The following is a 20,033-nucleotide window of genomic DNA, read 5'->3' on the forward strand; positions in this document are numbered from 1 at the left end:
ATATTGCAAACAACATCATGATTTAACACAGGTTATTTGTCACGAAATATTTGCAGCTCTTCGTATGACAGGACTCAATTTAAGAAATAATTTACTATCAAAGATTTTACTCTTAACACGTTGCGTACGGATGGCGAGAATTTTCGTCATTTTTTTCCCGAACGTTCCGGACGGGTGACGAAGATTCTCGTCATTTAGGCGCGTCAACCTAAACAATTTTAAAGCGTACCATACATATTTGCTTGCGATACGCTTTAAAATTGTTTAGGTTGACGCGCCTAAATGAGGAGAATCTTCGTCATCCGTCCGGAACGTGTTAACAAGTACTTATGAGGAATAAAGGCTAAGGCTAAAATCAAGATTATAAATAAAATGATTTCTTTGCATTATTAGCACACAAGCACACAGCAAATATAAACATTACAACCTCATCTACGTTGCAATTCCTGAGTCTTAGCTTAATTTCAAAAGACCATTGAAAAATAGAAACTGGCCAAAATTTTTCTTTTTGGTTAACATTTGTGATTTTTCCCAGGAAATAAATATAAAATATGTAGCAACATTTTGAACAGAATAGTATCGATATCATCTTAAAAAAGAGACTTCATTGTAAAAATTCACCTAAATAAACCAATTTCATACAATAACTACAGGAAATTTTCAATTTTTATAACCATTTTATGAGCACCAAAAACATATTAAATGGCTATTATTATCTCCAAATAGCACTTTCTTGTTGAACAGTGTTAATATATGATAAAAATCTTTTGTAATAGGTAACATCACCATTTAAGTTCAAATATAAAATCACCATATAAGTTCAAATATAAATCCTTTATATCATAGCTTAAAATCTTTAAAATATACTATTTAGCCTACTCTAACTCGCCTCATCATTGGCACGGAGTATAACAATTTCAAGATTGAGTTTCCAACCAATCCCAAAGCTCGAAGGAAATTACTTACACGAAACTGGGCTTCTTCTAGAAAACTTGCATCTTCAGCTCTCCTTTCTTCCAAAACATTCTCATCATCCAAGCCCAAACTTTCCCTTGTTTTGTTTATGTATGAATACATATAGAAAGAGGGATTACTGGATATTGTGTAAACATAGTGGAAAGTGGAGGTGGGAACAAGTATTGAATCCCCAGTGTTCAAAGTAATATTTTTTAAAAAGGCATACTCAGAAGGTCCATCATTCTGATTTTTCTGGAGAAATTTGGTTTGGTGATGAGTTGATTCTGTGTCTTCCAAAGAAGTTGAAGGACTTCTAACTTCAAAAACAACTTGCCCAGCAAGGACAGTCAGAGTCACGTTTCCAAAATCAGAGTTCAAATAGTTTTCCAGAACTAGACCTAAAAAAAAGTTAGCAACTTTTATTTTGAGCGTTAAACTGGCATGTAATAAATAAGTACATACTAGCAATCGATGCCATACTTTATGACTTCGTAACAAATAACAGGTAAAAAATTTTATAATTCACATAAAATGCAGAACAAAGAAGGGTCTGTGGAGTGGTAGAATTGATTAAAAGTTCAATAAAACTTACCTGGAAAATCAGCCACAAATAATACATCTGAGTAAGGAGACCAAGAATGGACTTCGGCAATCAGTTCTTTCATCCGTCCTCTTCTCCAACCACTACCTTTTTCATTTGGAGATGGTTTATCATCCAATAAGGGCATGACCCATGGCACAGGCTTAAAAGGTGACCACTGATCAGCAACAGCTAAAATATCAGTTCGCGGGTCAAATATTCGTTGCTGAAAACGCCCATTCAGAGAACTCCAAACATCAACATGTACAGCCAATGAGGAAAGATTGTCCATCTTTGCTTTCTTTGAATCAATACCCAAGCTAGTACTTTTGGCAGCCTCCTTCACACGTTCTCCAACACAAGACACATACTGCACAGCCATGTCGGCATGTTTTGTCCATCGATCAGTTTGGACCCATGCCTGGGACAAAATAGACAAAAATTTTAATTGAAACAATCTCAAAAGACACATACTCATCACTTACTTTTTCACAGTAAAATAGGTACACTGGATAGCTATACCACATTAAAATTGGCAATAAAAAATTATAAGGTAGTTATTATTTCTACAATACCTATTTGAAATATGGATATTTTTGCTTCAAAATAGCTCGAATGATCTACAATATGCATATCGAACTTAATAGGTATGTATTTCATGTTCATGAACATGGATATTATGATATGTAACAAAAATTTGAGTCTCACATGCCAAATAAATCCTTGAGTTCACCATGTTACATTCAGTTATTGTTTAATCATCCCAGATGTACTTACAATTTCCTACCATTATAATTACCTATTACATTTAATCATTACTAATTGGGCTCACAATAACAGCTATTCAAGTAAAAATTTAACTGATTATATATAAGTTATAATTTATTTCCAAAATATACACATAGTATAGGAGAGGATGAGATAAATATGTAGAATGCCTACTATCAAACACAGATCATTCTTGAACAAAGTATGTGAGAGGACCAAGGAAGGGAAGAAAAGTAGGTAATGAAAGTAATGGCCAAAACATCACTATTTTTTAGGGTAAGGGAATAATGATCTTTATTAATATAATAAAAAATGAGTAAGATTTCATCAGTTCCCTAATACCCTGATGTATCCTCAGCCGAAACAACTGTTCTACTTTAGGGAAATCAAAATCATTATCAAGTCAATCCTGAAGTTCATTTCCCTTTAAGTCAATTGGAAATCATTCATGCTAAAATACCCATACAATATCACTATACATATAAATGCGCTAGAGCTTCCTTAACCATTATTACTTCGATGTCTTTTCCCAACCAAAGCCTCCCAAACATTCTCAACTCATCCTTTTCTGCACACCTCTATTCTCACTTTCCTCCCATTTGTCAACTTAATTACAAGTTTTTTGAGTGAGTAGGGCAAAAAAATCACTACGTCAACTCACATCTGAGCCATTACAGTAAGCAAAATCACTCCATTGTATGAATTGGTAATTTAACAATTTTCCTATAAAAACAATGTGAAAATGATTCGTTCACATCTCATAGCCAAAAGGGGTAAAAGATGCTTTTGAGTAGCCACGGTAACTCAACAAGAGTAGGTAAAATGAGAATTAAAGGCACACAAGATACTTCATCAATAAACACTGATTCAAACAGTGGGAATAAATAGCAACTTAGGCTTCTTAAAATATTCTGTGCTTCTGTCTCCCCCAGAACTATGGATCACTGGTCTTCCTCTCACAGAACTTGACTGAGACTTCCTCACTCAGAGCAGAACTTATGCCATTTTACAGGGTCACCAAACCTCTTCCTTCCAAAATATCTACCCTTAAAATGTATTGTATAATCATTCCCAACGTAGTACTTACAATTTCCTTCCATTATTTTCACTATTATCATTACTACTTGGGCTCAATAACAGTTATTGAGCCAAATAAAATCAGTTGGAGCATGACCTTATTTAACAAATGATTGAATATTGTTTGAAGTACATTTAACTGCAAACATGTTCATCGGGATAGTTATAATTCAGTTCCAGTTTATTGATGTGCGATTAGTACCTTCTCCCATCGTACAGTCATTAACATAACCCGAACTATCACCATAGAAAATGAAGTCTATAAGTATTAATTAATTAATTGTGCATTTGTTGAGGTAATAAATAAGCTGGCAAATTGGTAGAGGTAATAACTTGAAAGGAGCATTAAAAAAATTTAAGTTGAACCAAAAATGTTTTGAACCACCTACCTCAGGATCCAAAAAGTGCTCAGTTCCAGTATTTTTATCCACAATTTTAACAACAACAAGAATGGTATCCCATGAATGCACCATCATGTCCCAGGAATAACCATATAAACCATTTGTCCAATTGTTGTAGCCCTTGAGAATAAAATAATAAAAAGTAATAACACAATTAAATTTATTTCATTTATTTAACAGGCTAAGAAGAGATTTGATGTGCTGCACCATCAAATACCATATCTTCATGAAAACATGAGGCAATGAGCATAACCCACCCAATATTAAAATTACAGTAAAATCCAAGCCGCAGCAAGTCTTGGGAGCATATTCTAATTTAATAATCATCCTGAGAGCTACAATAATATAATTAAGATTTCGCTTCCTTGATATTCTCTTTAGAATATTTGCATAGAATGAAAATAAGTTAAGAGAGAAAGTGGCAGCTTCCCTTCAGGATTTAGTATGAGTTGCAAAATGAGAAAAGATCCCAGGATTACCTAATATCAGTACATCAGTCTCTTTTATACTTGCTCATCACAACATGTGGCTGTTACAGCAGAGTTGTGCTGCAAATTACTTTTTTCACCATTTTTAGAAGCTCAAAATGTTGAAAATAATAGAATGATCTAGTATTTCTATTTCCATCAACATTTAATATTTCATGAAAAAGATGGACATTGGCCAGCTCAGCATAACAGGACGGTACAATATGAGAGGGAGGTCAAGAGTAGAAGTGGCAGAAACCCACTTGGATTATATTGCCTGCAAGCTTTCACTTTTGCCATGGGTGATCCAGGTTCTAGTTCCAGGGTGGTTCTAAAGAGATTTATAGGGTATAATTCACAGCTTATATATCAATCTGTTCGTTCAATACAGTTGGAGGTAGTCCACCAAGCAATTGAAGGCCTTAGTATTCATGGATTTACAAAGTCTATACCTAATGGGCCCAGTGGCATTTCAGCCTGTGATGGGAAAATAAAATCCCCTATTACATGTCATAGGTCATTTGGAGGTTCATTGAAAATCCATGAAACAGGCTGATGACAGAAAAATATTATTTTAACTGACCAAAACTTTGATTTTTTATAATGAAAAATATTATTTTTGCTGACTGGGTTTGGATATTTAGCAGTGATTCTGTGAAATATTAGACAGGAAAAAAATGGTCTTCATTAGGGCTTTAATAAGGGTTGTTGCGGCAAAAGTGACGGATCACTGTCGGTGCTCTCCCGCACTCTCAACCATTGGGCATTGATGAAGAGATCAGTGCCGAAGCGCAGTGATGTTTTGCCAAATATTTACTAGCATTATTCTCTCACATAAGAGCCAATGCGAAAGAAAGCCATGACACTTTTTCTACACTTCCTCTATAATAACAGAAAATAGTTACATCATTTAATCCCCGAACATCACTTTGATGATGTCTCCTTGTAAGTGTAAGCATCATGGTATATTTCATCCAATAATGGAAACATTATTACCAATTAAAACAATCACACTGAAGTATAAACCACTTTTATGTGCACGACAGAGTACAAAATATCTGGTCCAACCAATTCATAACACTTACCTTGGTGATGAAGTGAGAATACGGCAGGAATACTTGTAGGCCCATGTGAGTGACAAGCAAAGCAGCAATCAAATGGTGTTTTAGTGACAATGGTGGCCCTTCCTCTTGATCCTTACCTAAAATTTTCATACATCACGGTAAAGATTTCTCCTTCAATTCAATTTATAGTTTCCCCGGCCAACCTCCCAGCAATATATCAAAGAGATGGTTTCCTATCAAACCTAAGCTGCACATTCCCCATACATATGCACTACCAGGTAGCCAAGGTCAATCATTACAATAGGATGGACTTGAACAAAATCCACATAAAAAATCAAAATCTCTCACCTTCAGGCAAAATTAATCACTAATCAGTAGAAATCACATTTAAATATATGTACATATTTATGAGTGGAAACTTCTCCAAGTGATTTAGTCCATGGTTAGCTGAAGTAGGAGGAAACTAATAACTTTTTTGTAATAATTTTAAGTAATGAAGTAATTTTTGTTTTAAAAAATAGTGGGTCATATTGAAAAGGGATGAAGCCAATTTTGGTAAGGAGCAGAGGCATACATAGATCCTCATTTCTGGGAAAGTCCGTCCCAATGGTCTTCACCGCCTCTTATTCTTTTTCAAAAGAACAATCTCAACCTCCCTTACACTTCTGACTGATAAACTGGAAGATTTTGAAACGTTTACTGGATTGGCAGGAAAGACTTAAGAACTGAATGATGAGATCTACTGGACACATTAGGAAACATGTAATTAATTTTTTCCAACTTTTCACCATATCATCGATAAACTCTGGCAATGGTTTGATGAGTTGGTAAGTGTTTTGAACTAAACAACATCACCGAAGGGAGCACTACTTCAGCTGCGCGAAAAATTGTCATTCAGAGTTATCGTGTAATCTCAGTCTTTTAAAACTTACATAAAGTAATTCCATTGTATTATATCATCGTTTACTCTCTTTTTTCATTTTACTGATACATAAACATACCCGTGTATGGCACAAAAATGATAACCAATTTTCCCGTCATTTTTTGTGATGTAACATGCCTTTTATATTCATCATTAGTGTGTCTTGATCCTCATTTGATGAGGTCAGGTGGATGACCTCTGGGCCACCTCCCTCGTATTATCTCCCTGTCTGGACTACCATTAGCAGCTCATGAACTTTCTCATTAGGGCCCAATGCAGAACATAATATCAGTGAGAGGAGGAACGATAGAAATACCATGTGCAGGTAAGCAGTCACCATTTTATTCAACCTAGGAATATATGTAACTACTAATTTCCATAAAGCTAACACATCCTGTAACATGGAATCATACAATTCTGTATAACCATGAGATTTAAGTTTCATTGCATTTCTTACATACACCATGAGAGTGAATTATAGCCCAGATATGTATGAAATAATGCATAAAAAATGTGTAAAAATTAAATAAATATAACAAAGGTGATATCTTCATAGGGCAATAGCTATGAAAAAAAGTAGGCTATGACCTCAGACTCTATCATGGAATTGTAGTATAGAAGTATCTGGAAAATAAATTCACATTTACCACAATACGGCTTTCACCTTCAACACGTATGGAGCTAAAATTGATTGTTTGAGGCGTAAATTGGTGAAAGTGATTCATAATTAAATTAAAAAGAAGAACTTAGTGCTTTTACATTAATATTTATTCACGACCATGGTTTCAACGTTAGACGTCGTCATCAGGTGAACTCTACATCAGGTGAAAATTACATGGTATAAAAGGATGTGATGGACCTCTGTAGAGTTCACCTGATGATGACGTCTAACGTTGAAACCATGGTCGTGAATAAATATTAATGTGAAAGCACAAAGTTCTTCTTTTTAATTTACGTATAAAGCTTTCACAATAAGGGCCAAGTGGAAGACGGACTGATCATTTGCCATAGTTATTATGATGTATCTATATTTGTGTACAAAGTTTCAAATCAATCACCAATCATTCTCAGGAGATACTTAGTAAATATATACATACAAAGTGGCACTGATTTGGGTGAAGGAGAGAAAACAACCAAATAAGCAAGTTTAAGCACAACATATCAAATGATCATGATCTATGAAAAAGCAGGACATGCATACAATACCTACAATAACAATTGACAGACAAAGATGCAGCACACATTCCAGTCTTAAAACACAGAGAGTGGCAAAAATGGAAATGATGTCGCAAAAAGGTAAAATTTAATTGATAGTGAATGAAATCTGGGTTGTAATTTCAATCACTTGGAATGCCATTCTTTAAACTCAAAATGATCATTTCTTTCACCTACCGCAGAGAACTAGTGTTACTGTATTTTAATTTTCCTTATATGATTAATTCTGGATTTTTCTCTGTTTATGCACCTTAGTAAAGGGAAAAGTAGCAAACTGTAAACATTTATATGGGAATCAAATGGAAAGAGGATAAGTAGAATAAACACCAAGATATACATTAGACCTAAAGGTGCCATATTAAGCTCTAAATTGACTTTCACATCCAAAGCAAATACTAGGAGTAAAACATCTAGGAGAATTGAAGTCTAGAATGCAGTGTTAAGGGAAGAAACTATGGAAATAAGTTAAGGGACTAAAGACTTGGATCGAAATGTTATCATGGGCAGGCAGTGGAGTTTTTCCAAAGAAGTAGACTGAAACCTAAAATGCATAAATTTCAAATCGCAACTGACACTAGTACAACTAGAAAATAGCAGAACACATAGGGGTATATACATTGTGCAAATTACATCATTAATCAGTTCATGGACTTAAGGAAAAAGTCTATGAACTTGTGCAGCTTCTTAGCAGTGGATAGAGACTCAGACTAAAATCTTTTGTGGAAAAATAAATCAAAACATTTACAATTGAATTCAATTCAAACAGATTCATTAGCAGGAGGCATATCGGATCTCAAATACATATTTATAAAAAAGTAGAGTGATAAAGAAGTGGAACTTTAAGGCCCTAAATGGGGTAGAGGTGGGAATACTAGTAAACTAAGAAATCCAACCCTCTAACTTACACCATATGATAAAAAATTCAATATATACAATGTAACATTCATGTATGTATTCTATAAAAAAATATGTGTAGATGCACACTCCAAAATATTTGCATTATTAATAAAGATGAGACAGTAAGCTTTACAAATTATTAATAACTCAAATTAATAATATTTTCAGGACAGTTTAATAACCACGTCATTGGCTCATAGATATGTATGATGCTTTATTTTGGAGATATGAGATTTTATAAGGGTGACCATATACCTACTCTAAATGTAAGCACTGAACATAAACACATACATGTAAATATAGTTTACTCAGAAAATCCTCTTCAGAGAACACAAAAATGCTACTGGACCCCAAGCAACAACATCTAAAAGCCATTCAATTTAATTAAAATACATATCAATATATAAAAATTCAAGAACTTAATCCATGCATTAAAATTTTTACCTTTTACTACAGTATGCAGCTTTTGAGACAGCACCACTCATGGAATATTACACCAATGACATGCAGCAGATCACTACAGAAATACAATATTCAATTATTTAATGTAATTAGCTACATATGAAAGACAAATTGTATATAACAAAGTCATTAGAGAAACAGCAATGAACACTAAAATTGATGATAAGGCAAGATGTAAAACTTAAATGAAAGCTAATGAGATAAACTGAAAAAATATCATTTAAAGCAATGTTAGTTTTAATAAAATAGTTAAAATTTAATGTCCCATCGGCTATGAAAGCAAATCTTTAAACTTATAATTCTGTAGATAGATCAGATGAAAACTAAATGACAGATAAAAACCAGGGTTTTAATATCATGAGTAACTTGAAAAGCATTGCCATTAATAGTGTCTTGGCCAGCCACACTGGCATTAAAATGTACTACTGTTGCATTCATTCACATCTACATATCAGCCACCCAGTTTTCAAGTAACACTGAATGAAAAACCAACAATAAATGAAATATGTTTTGTACAATGGCATACTAGAAGGTAACTTTCATACTATGAAACTTCGCAAGCTCAAATACTCTGAGATATTTCAGATAAGAAAAATCTAAATTTTTTTATCCATTATCAAATGTATTATTGATGATAAAAATCTGTGAATTGTAAAAAATGAGAACATAAAAGTTGATTTAAAGCATGATTTTTTGAGTGATTATGATTAAATAGCATTTCCACTCATAAAAAGTGGTGGTTCTTCTGTAAAAAATGATGGAATCAGTAAGTCCTTGGTTGTACTCAATAGGGTAGTTTCCTTCATCAAAGAAAACGAAAGGCATTGATTGCGATTCGTTACCCACCATTAGTGTATTCATTATACACAAATTATTTGGTTTTAGAAATCCCAGTTTAGACCAATGTTAATGGTCAATTTTAACCTCATTTGAAAAAGGTCAGATTGGCGCCCATGCGATGCCACTCCACTTGATGTCACAGGGACCCAGATTCTAAACGAGTAGTCAGGAGTTTTACATCATCTGATATTACCAACGCATGCATGAGGCACAGAGCTCAGGGAAACATCCCTTAATAATAAACTATTAAAATTGCCTAAGGTCGGAAAGTTTCCTTCGTTTGATAGGGTATTAATAATCCTTTTTTAAGCCAAGCGCTACCTGCTAACTGGGTACTCTGATACCAGCAAGCAGTCTGCATCGTAGTGGTGCTCATAGTCTTGCACCAAGGTGGCCTCACACAGTGGCAGCCGGAACCAGAATGACGTCACATGGGCTTTTCCCAGCATTCATACTTAGCCGTTGCATTTTCGAGTGTTTGAAAATTTTTACTTTTCATTTCACATCAAAAAATAGATATTGTTATTTAAAAATCTAAAAACGTGAAATACGTACTCCAGGAGTAATAATCTTTCAATTTAGGCAATAAAAAAAATAGTAGGAAACCACCCTATTGTTTAAAAGTAAAAATTAGGAGAACAATTTAATTGCTTAAAAAAATACCTGATTAAAATTATCTAACTTTCACTTTAACTTTTGTCAATGCTAACCTTCCTACTGGTTAGAAATCAGGCTGCAACTTTAGACATTTTTTTTTTCTAAACCGTTTGGATAACCTAATATTATTTATAACAAGAGAACAAAGTGTATAAAGGTGCCATCATTTACTCACCCTTTTTTCCATTTCCTGATCTGGGATATATGCAGCATGAGGCTTTTTGAAGAGGAATATCAGATCTCCACGGGAATCTCATATTTCTCACAGGGAGGCAAGAAAACCACTTCAGCCGTTCCTCTACCCACCTTTGAAATGTGCGTGGCCAATCAGCATTACAAAAGACTGGCATTGTGGCCAAGCAAACATATGGAAACATCCCTAAAATAGCCAATTAATAACATACGTAAAAATCATTACCACCATTTCCACGCCTGATAATAAATTGTGCAATAAATATAGGAGACTATGGAATGAATAGGTATAACATCAAATGCCTCAAGAGTGGATATTCTACATGATTAACATTAAGATTCCACCAAAATGTGAATTAAGATTTTTCAATTACCAGCAGATTCTCTAACATATGCCACAAACTTGTCTGTGGTTCTTTTCTTGAATAACAAATACCCGTGTACAGTTAGCTTTAAAAATGCTAAAAAAGGATCTTCATTTACAGAATAATATAATTCCACGCTAAGCAAATGAAAAAAATGTGAAAATTATGGAGATACCTCAAAATTGATTACAATTCACCGGATATGCACCACATTAGGCATGCTGACTTCAAGTTGATTCCTTTACAACATGATTTTAGCATGATGTATGTACTTACATTCCATAGAACATCAGTCCAACAAAACTGTACTATAAAGATAAACCAAAATGGATAACAAGATTGAAAGGTATTTTAATTGCCAATTTTAATTACCAATTGCAAACATGCGAGAGTTCATGAGGTGAAATGATGCACAGAAGAACATAGCATATGGACGAGTGAGATCAAAGAAAAGCCAGAACCCAACGGTAAGATCAAGAAAGAAGCCTCCAAGATGAATAATCCAATAATCAATCTGATCTGGAGTTAAAATAAGTCTGCAAGAGAATGAATATCATATTAGCAAATGGGTAAAATGAAATACAAGCAGTCTCATGAGTTCCTCCTACACTAGCATTAATATCTTAGAAGATATTTCGGTGGGCCTATATTGAGTATTTGATGCTTTCTTAATAAGACTCAATTTCTATGGAGCATTACGATAATTCTGTTCAAAGGATCATGTATGAAGCACATACATTGCAAAGAATTAACTAATGCTGACACTGCATGAATAGTAAAATGAATAAAGTAATTAACATAATATAATTAATATCCCAATAACAAGCCACTAACATGTCAAAAGAATACCTAACTTTTGTGTACATTTAATATCTCAGTTTATGAGTAATTTCTTTTCAAAATCCATTATGTATGCTGCTGAATGGAGATCTTAAAAAGGGTAATAGGTCATAGCATAACGCTTTGATATACATCAACCTTAAAAAGGTGCAAACACAAATCACTAGCATTGAAATGGGAAGAATACAATATAAATACATACCTTACAGACTGTTTAATCATTTGACTTACCTAAATGGTTCAAATACCCAATGTTTGGACAGATTGGTCATAGAGTATCCACCCAGCCACTCTGAATCTAATTTCTTCAAGCCAGCAATAAAATAAAGAATGAAAAACTGATATCTCAAAATAGTATAATTCCATAAAGGGACATGAGCATTTTTAGGAGCCCGATTTCTGGCCCCATCTAAAGACCTAAAAATTGGAGGAGAATTATATTAAATATTTAGAAATTGAAGACGTTTTCTTAATGTAATAAAAATTGTACAAAACACATACATTTTTTAATGATGGAAAAGAATCAACTAAAATTGATACCAGCCACATAGCCAGGGGGGAAGGTAATGGGGGCTGTTGGGGGTACTGCCCCCAAACTTTTTCTAGGAACACCTACCTACATTAAATCTGCTGCGACCAATAGTCTAGATTCACCTACCCTCTGGTACTTCATTTTTTGATATACATATGTAATTACACATCAGTATGTCTGACAATAGCCAACAATAACTTTAACTTTCAGGATAATACAAACGAAATGCATAGCTGATTTAATAATACATTAGATTTTCCAATACATACACAACATGGTTTACAACAAAATGCCAGGCTACCCCCAATCAAAGCTCCCTCAAATTTCTGGCTATGCGTGTGGTTGACACTTGATGAATAAGGAGAGGAATAAAATAAAATATCGGTATTACCGGATTTGAATTCATATGTATAGGCACAAATCAAATATTATACTCTTTCACTAAGCAATTTGCACAAAATACACTGAAGTAGGCTTACCAGAAATGATGTGCGTGAGATCCAAGGAGCAAGATTGAGACAAGGCCATAAAGATAAGAATGATTGTTCCAAACAGACTTATCTAATAGAAGAATATACCAATATGGCAGAACAAATGCCACACAGCTTAAACGAAACCTGAGTCCAAGCATCATGCCAATGGCACCTGTGAAAAGTAATTAATTTATGGAATGAGTATAAATCAGACACCTCATTGAGAATAGCAAAAATGTATACATACATATATTTAATACGTACACTTCTTAGTTAGTTTTTTCATTCTACACTGTGTTAACATAGCTAAAATTCAGTGAACTGTTAAACCTTATCATGTGAAATACATATCTTAACTATATGTGGCACAATAACACTGAAGGAATCAAAATGTCAAATGGAGTCATTCACTCAACTTAACCTTTTCGCTGCAGTTATCGCTAAAATAGTCATAGATTTGGAAGAATATTTTCCAATTTGAGCACAATGACCACAGAACCAATGGAAGTGGTGTAGCCAGGGTTTTGAAAATGGGGTGGGGGGGTTTACCAGAGATATTGAGGTCCTTCCGGGGTGTATGGAAAACAACCCAGGGTAAAAAGGGGTCCTTACCCAGAAAATTTTGAGACTTTTTACGTTGAAACGGTGGATTTTAGGACTCAAAAACCGTAATTTTGTATGAATATTTATTAAGTTATTAATGAGGCTATCTTACTCGTTTTTGGTTCCTCTTTCAAAGGGGGGGGGGGTTGTTGTAACCCAGAAAACCCCCTGTTGGCTACGCCACTGACCAATGGTACAGTTACGGTAAAACTTCCGATTAATGCCTTCAATGTATGAACCACCACACCACACCCTAACCACACAATAAAATTAATTTGGTTTAAAACAACCTCCAGTTGATGAACGCTCTTTTTTCATTTCATTGATACATGAAGTACCTAGGCCAGGGGTGAGCAATTTTTTGAGCTCGAGGGCCACTTTGTATGAGTGAAGGTTATCAGAGGGCTGCACCGTTTAAAATGATTACAACATTATAATTAATTTCAGAAAAAAATATTTCTTGTATAATAAAAATTAAACATTATTGGTAGTTCTATTCAACTTATTTACTAGGTTAATTTTATAATATGTAGTTAGATTTCTAGCTGCTAGCACATTTAATTATGTAATCAATTTAATGAGACAAGTGTACCCCATTACATTTTTTTTTATTCAGCGTCAGGCCATCACAAACTCTGCAGAGGGCCACAATTAGCCCACCTCTGACCTAGGCCACTCTCAAAGTGATTCCACCTTGTTTCACTAAGTACAATGGTTAGCCAATATCTCATGGCAATGGATAGCCATTATTTAGACTTTCAATATTATCTGAGGGAAGGAGGAATCCATCAAATTCAAAATTATTGTATGTGAAGACACCCAAAGGAATAATGGCAACCCCATTTGTGTGTTGGACACAATGCAAGCAGTACTTAGTTGAAGGTAAATTGTAGATAAGACGCAAATAATTAATGCATTAAATCATATAAGGCTGAATGGAAACGTAAAATATAGAATTTTTAAGACCCCGTCCTTGCTCAGCAATATTCCAACCCTTTCATTTTCAGCTTCCAACAAGTCCTCCTCACACACATCTTTGTTTTTGTCCCACCTCCATCATTGTCTGTACCATGATAAAATTAAGATTATAAATTGCAAAATTAGAATCTTAACATTACAAAATTGAAATGTATAGTTAACGCAGAGATTAGTTTTGTTTTTAGATATAATTGAGTGCAGCAAATGAATTAGCAACTAAGAAGTTTATTGAGAACAAAATGGAAGGTTTAAAACCAGTTGATTCCCAAAATGTTAATTTTATTTGAAATGGAATTTTAATCAATTTAAGTACAGTACATAGATTTATAATGCACACATTCATCAGCATCATTTTATATATTCATTAATGAAGTACCTATTCTACCAATTAAGGTAGGTTTCCATGGAGTATTTATTAAGCATTCTGGCAGTCACCCCTCCATTCATACACTTTCCTCTTCAATGACCAACTAACTCCCTTTCATTCTGCTTCCCCACAAAACAGACATGATACACTCATTTGAATAAAATGTGCTAAAATCAGGGGTGGATTTAGAGGGATGTCACAGGGGTAATAAACCCTCAAATTTTATCAAATTTTTTATTGCCTTAATAGATTTTGCACCTCTGCAAATCAGTAAAAGGAGTGTATATAGAAAAATGCATGGCTACAAGTGCTAAACATTAGAAAAATTTGATTCGTATTTCTTGTAGAGTATAGCACTCCCAACTGTAAAAATATGTACATCTCTCCCAGGGGGTGGGGGAATATTCCATAGTTCCTATGACCCTCCCCCCAAATTTGGTGCTGAATCTTACCCTTGGCCAAGATTCAAATCCCTGTATTCATTGCTGCCTTCTTCTTCTCCACCTTCTTGATATTCTTTTGTTCTTTCTAGAATGCTGCTGCAATGATAAGCCTCTTTAAGATGCATGTTGATGAACTTGATGACCTTGCTTATCTTGCTGCCATGAACGACACCCACCCTTTACGGATGGAACCTCTATTGTATCAGTTTCCAAGGCTCATTTCTCTGTATTCCATGGTTTCAGGGAAGAGATAATAGGTAGGGTTTCCCACTTCCATCCCAACAGTGTTTTATACATGACACCATCACGTGGACTACCTTTCACCTGGCTCTTACCCAGGGATGCCGACTCACAAAAAATATTGGGGGCCCAAACCGGGGATCTTGCCCAGCGAAATTTTATAAGTGGCGAGTTTTAAGTTTTTTAAGCATTTTAGAAGAGTCATATGATCAACATTAGAACCCTGATAACTCAAATCTTGATATCTGGGCACTCCTGGGAAAATCTACAAGCCTGAAACATTTTTTCCTCACACCCATAACGAATTTTTGATGGGGTTCGGGCCCCCTCAGGCCCCATGGAGTCGACCTTTCAGATATGGGTGACCCTTCCGGGAGTAATTGAAAATTAATCCTGCCCATGCAGCTCTAGGGACCATAGGAACAAGCAAGCCTTTCCAAAGCGGCGAGGCCGTAGCCAATGAAAAGGATAAACGTACATTGCATCGATTTCAATGGGTTAAGGCTTTTGGTTAGTTCTAAGTTATTCACGAGGGAATCCAGTGTGATACTATACAAACATTCAGGATGGAATACTACCGGGATGCTACTTGGGCTAGTACACATCTCGAAAAAGGTATGTGAGCCATAATGTGAGATTAATACCCAGGGAGAACACTAAGGTCAAAAAGACGTCTTCCAGACGTCATTTAGATGGTCGAAATAACGTCTTAATCCCAGGTCAAAAAAACCTATTTCCTTCCCTCCACCATGACCTATCCACGACGTCTTGTGGTTCGTCAAAAAGACGTCTTCTAGACGTCATTTAGATGGTCGAAATAACGTCTTAATCCCAGGTCAAAAAAACCTATTTCCTTCCCTCCACCATGACCTATCCACGACGTCTTGTGGTTCGTCAAAAAGACGTCTTCTAGACGTCATTTAGATGGTCGAAATAACGTCTTAATCCCAGGTCAAAAAAACCTATTTCCTTCCCTCCACCATGACCTATCCACGACGTCCTATGGTTTGTCAAAAAGACGTCTTCTAGACGTCAATTAGATGGTCGAAATAACATCTTAATCCCAGGTCAAAAAAACCTATTTCCTTCCCTCCACCATGACCTATCCACGACGTCTTGTGGTTCGTCAAAAAGACGTCTTCTAGACGTCATTTAGATGGTCGAAATAACGTCTTAATCCCAGGTCAAAAAAACCTATTTCCTTCCCTCCACCATGACCTATCCACGACGTCCTATGGTTTGTCAAAAAGACGTCTTCTAGACGTCAATTAGATGGTCGAAATAACATCTTAATCCCAGGTCAAAAAAACCTATTTCCTTCCCTCCACCATGACCTATCCACGACGTCTTGTGGTTCGTCAAAAAGACGTCTTCTAGACGTCATTTAGATGGTCGAAATAACGTCTTAATCCCAGGTCAAAAAAACCTATTTCCTTCCCTCCACCATGACCTATCCACGACGTCCTATGGTTCGTCAAAAAGACGTCATTTAGATGGTCGAAATAACGTCTTAATCCCAGGTCAAAAAAACCTATTTCCTTCCCTCCACCATGACCTATCCACGACGTCCTGTGGTTCGTCAAAAAGGCATCTTTAAGGCGTCATTAAGTTGGTCAAAAAACCTCTCGATCCCGGGATAACAATACCTTTTTCCTTCCCTCCACCATGACCCAATCGCGACCTTTTCTTTTTGATCAAAAATACGACATTTTGATGGTTAAAATATTTTGAAAAATGAACCAAGAAGACATATTTTCTTCCCTCCACCAAGATTCAAGGAAAACCTCTTAGGAGATAAAAATAGGAGATAAAACATGAAATGAATGAAGTAATTTTTTAATTATATAACCAACAGAAAACCAAACAAAGATTAATGTCCGAGAAACGGAAAGTATAACAAAATGTAGAAAACTCCCACAGAGCACAAATATTGACAAAATGTCTATGTAATATCTTATACGTCTAATGCTAATATGTAGAATATATCTTTAATAACTTGAAGACACCTTCTAAACATAATGTAGATATCTTAGCTGTCTCAAAGGCATCTGCAGCATTATCAATGAATGCATTCATGTTGATTCAATGTCTTGCAGTATAGGCCTTGAAGTATTTTCAATGCAAGTTTTGCCAATGTATTTTAACACCTTTATCAGGGCTATGAATAAATATGAGTACATAATTATGAAGCATAAAAGTTTATGACGATATTATTCACAATATTAAAATAAAAAAGAATTGTTGTTCATTAACAAAAAAAGAAGAGACTAGAATTTTGATACATACCTGTTATTCCATTGAATTGGATTTGTTTATTGATGGTAACTAAGTTAATTCAGTACATAGTTACGTATCAATTTTGATTAAGTAAATAATTTTAAATTTTGCTTAAATTGTTGATGACTGCTCTTTCCTTACAACTATTTTTGTTTTTCAAATATATATAATTTGTTTAAATAATCTTTTTGTCAAATTAATTACATAATCTAAAATATTGGTATTTTTGAAGTCCAATCAACAGCCATACTTTCATAAAATAGACATTCTATAGAATTTCTATTATTCTACTCTACTATTCTCTAGAATATACATAGCTATATATTTAGTAAAGACATTTAAAGAACGAGTTTTCCCAACTTTAAATCACTTTTATGAACATTTGCCAGAAAAGTTGCCTATGCATTTTGGTGCACGTGCGCACTATGACTTCATCTATCCATCCACCTTCAAAGGAAATAGGTATTATTGACCTGGGATTAATACGTTTTTTGACCATCTAAATGACGTCTTAAAGACATCTTTTTGACCAACCAGAAGACGTCGTGATAAGGTCACGGTGGAGGGAAGGAAATAGGTTTTTTGACCTGGGATCGCAAGGTTTTTTCGACCATCTAAATGACGTCTTAAAGACATCTTTTTGACCAACCAGAAGACGTCGTGATTAGGTCACGGTGGAGGGAAGGAAATAGGTTTTATTGACCTGGTATTAAGACGTTTTTTCGACCATCTAAATGACGCCTAGAAGTCGTCTTTTTGACCTTGGTGTTCTCCCTTGGATAGCGGCAGTGGTTAACAATATTTGATTTTGAAAAAAAAATGGCATATCAGGCCCTGATATAAGTTCGCAACTTTCCCTCATAGAGCAAATTTATAGGGAACTCATATTATTAACCTGAGATCGAGAAGGTTTTCTCACCATCTAAATGACGTTTTTTTGACGTCTTTTTGACCTCTTTTGAAGACGTCTTATTCGACATTTTCTAGACCATTTCAAAACCAAACATAGACCACGTTAATGATGAAGTAAATAAATCTGGAATTAACGAGTAATCTTCATGAAAATGGATTCCAGAATGTACTAGAACTGCTAAGCGAAGCATTTAAAAAACTTTTTCTCACAATTTTTACTGGTATTTTTTTTTCTTTTCAATACCAAAGTAAAACCACTGTAGCGGCAGTGGTCAACAATATCTGATTTTGAAAAAAATGAGATCGAGACCCTGATATAAGCTGGCAACTTTCCCGCAAAGGGAAAATTTATAGGGAATATGCATTATTAATATGAGATCGAGAGGATTTTCTCACCATCTAAATGACGTTTTTTTGACGTCTTTTCGACCTCTTTTGAAGACGTCTTATTCGACGTTTTCCATACCACTTCAAAACCAAACATAGACCACGTTAATGACGAAGTAAATAAATTTGGAATTAACGAGTAATCTTCATGAAAATGGATTCCAGAATGTACTAGAACTGCTAAGCGACGCATTTAAAAACTTTTGCTCATCACTTTTGCTGGTCATTTTTTTTCTTTTCAAAACCAAAGTAAAACCATTGACCATTTCATGACCTATAAGACGTCTAGAAGACGTCTTATAGGTCTTGGTGTTCTCCCTGGGTAAAGTCTTAAATCGTTTAAACAGCCCAGAGGTACCCACTCAATTCCCCCATAATGACAATCATACTCACCGATCCACATTACAAGGTAGATTACACACATCCATTCGAGAGGAAGAGGTCTAAGAACATTAAAAAGAGGAAAGCGGCATTCATTAGGATCTCCCCATTTAACATCAGCATCCGACAATCCTCTTTCTTCCGGAATGTCAAGCACCATTAACAGACCTAATTAATCCAATAAAACAAATAAAATACTTATGAAATTTGCGTATTCACATCCATTTTAGCCACTAAATAGAAATAAAAATTGACGCGATAATATTAAAAAGAACAAATAAGGCTACCCACCAAATAAAGCTCTAGTTACACCTAATGAAGCAGGGTCTGTAGGACGGAATAAGAGCCTCACAAATCGACTCCAACTAGTTAAGTCTCGCAACTCGAATCCAAATACATTTCTCATTGGCATTGGACATTTTTCAGGTAATGTTTTAGTGTTCCGTATGCTTCTCTTCTCCGTGCATTTTACAGTAGGTAAAGAACTAACTTCCTTCCCAGCTTCTCTCACAACTCGCTGTCGAAGCATTGTCGCTATTCAAGGAACAACGCGCTTGAAATTTATGAGGACGCACAAGCCACCATTTACTGTGCAAGTGAAACGAAAAAATGCATCATGAGATCAGCACTTGCGACTCGACGTATTAATCCACGCACGACAACCGTAACCATGACCATAACATCACCGCCCCCTTCCCAGGACCCGTTGCCATGGAAACCAAGGAAGTCTGCCAAC

The 20,033-nt window shown here is 35.1% G+C and overlaps 1 protein-coding gene and 1 long non-coding RNA gene across 2 annotated transcripts; both read right to left on the reverse strand.

Annotated features, from left to right (window-relative positions):
- Nucleotides 1–247: 247 nt before the first annotated feature.
- On the reverse strand, nt 248–20,000 carry LOC124160705 (vitamin K-dependent gamma-carboxylase). Its single transcript, XM_046536689.1, has 10 exons — nt 19,589–20,000; nt 19,310–19,465; nt 12,716–12,881; nt 11,936–12,121; nt 11,237–11,400; nt 10,483–10,686; nt 5,336–5,451; nt 3,772–3,903; nt 1,550–1,958; nt 248–1,355 (listed from the first exon to the last, which is right to left on the reverse strand). Exons 1-10 carry the CDS (start codon nt 19,824–19,826, stop codon nt 871–873), a joined length of 2,256 nt encoding a protein of 751 aa, XP_046392645.1. The 5' UTR covers nt 19,827–20,000; the 3' UTR covers nt 248–870.
- Nucleotides 17,320–17,658, reverse strand: LOC124160707. The gene is made up of 2 exons (XR_006865228.1): nt 17,627–17,658; nt 17,320–17,498 (listed from the first exon to the last, which is right to left on the reverse strand). It is a non-coding gene; the product is annotated as an uncharacterized LOC124160707 (long non-coding RNA).
- Nucleotides 20,001–20,033: the final 33 nt, after the last annotated feature.

This window comes from Ischnura elegans, chromosome 6, assembly GCF_921293095.1.
Source record: "Ischnura elegans chromosome 6, ioIscEleg1.1, whole genome shotgun sequence".
Taxonomy (NCBI): domain Eukaryota; kingdom Metazoa; phylum Arthropoda; class Insecta; order Odonata; family Coenagrionidae; genus Ischnura; species Ischnura elegans.

Coding starts and splice junctions, on each gene's coding strand:
- LOC124160705 (XM_046536689.1), bottom strand. CDS start 19,826: ATGCTTCGACAGCGAGTTGTGAGAGAAGCTGGGAAGGAAGTTAGTTCT. Junction 12,882..19,309: donor CTACCTTGTAATGTGGATCG/GTGAGTATGATT, acceptor TACTTTTCACAG/GTGCCATTGGCATGATGCTT. Junction 3,904..5,335: donor ATTCTCACTTCATCACCAAG/GTAAGTGTTATG, acceptor TTTATTCTCAAG/GGCTACAACAATTGGACAAA.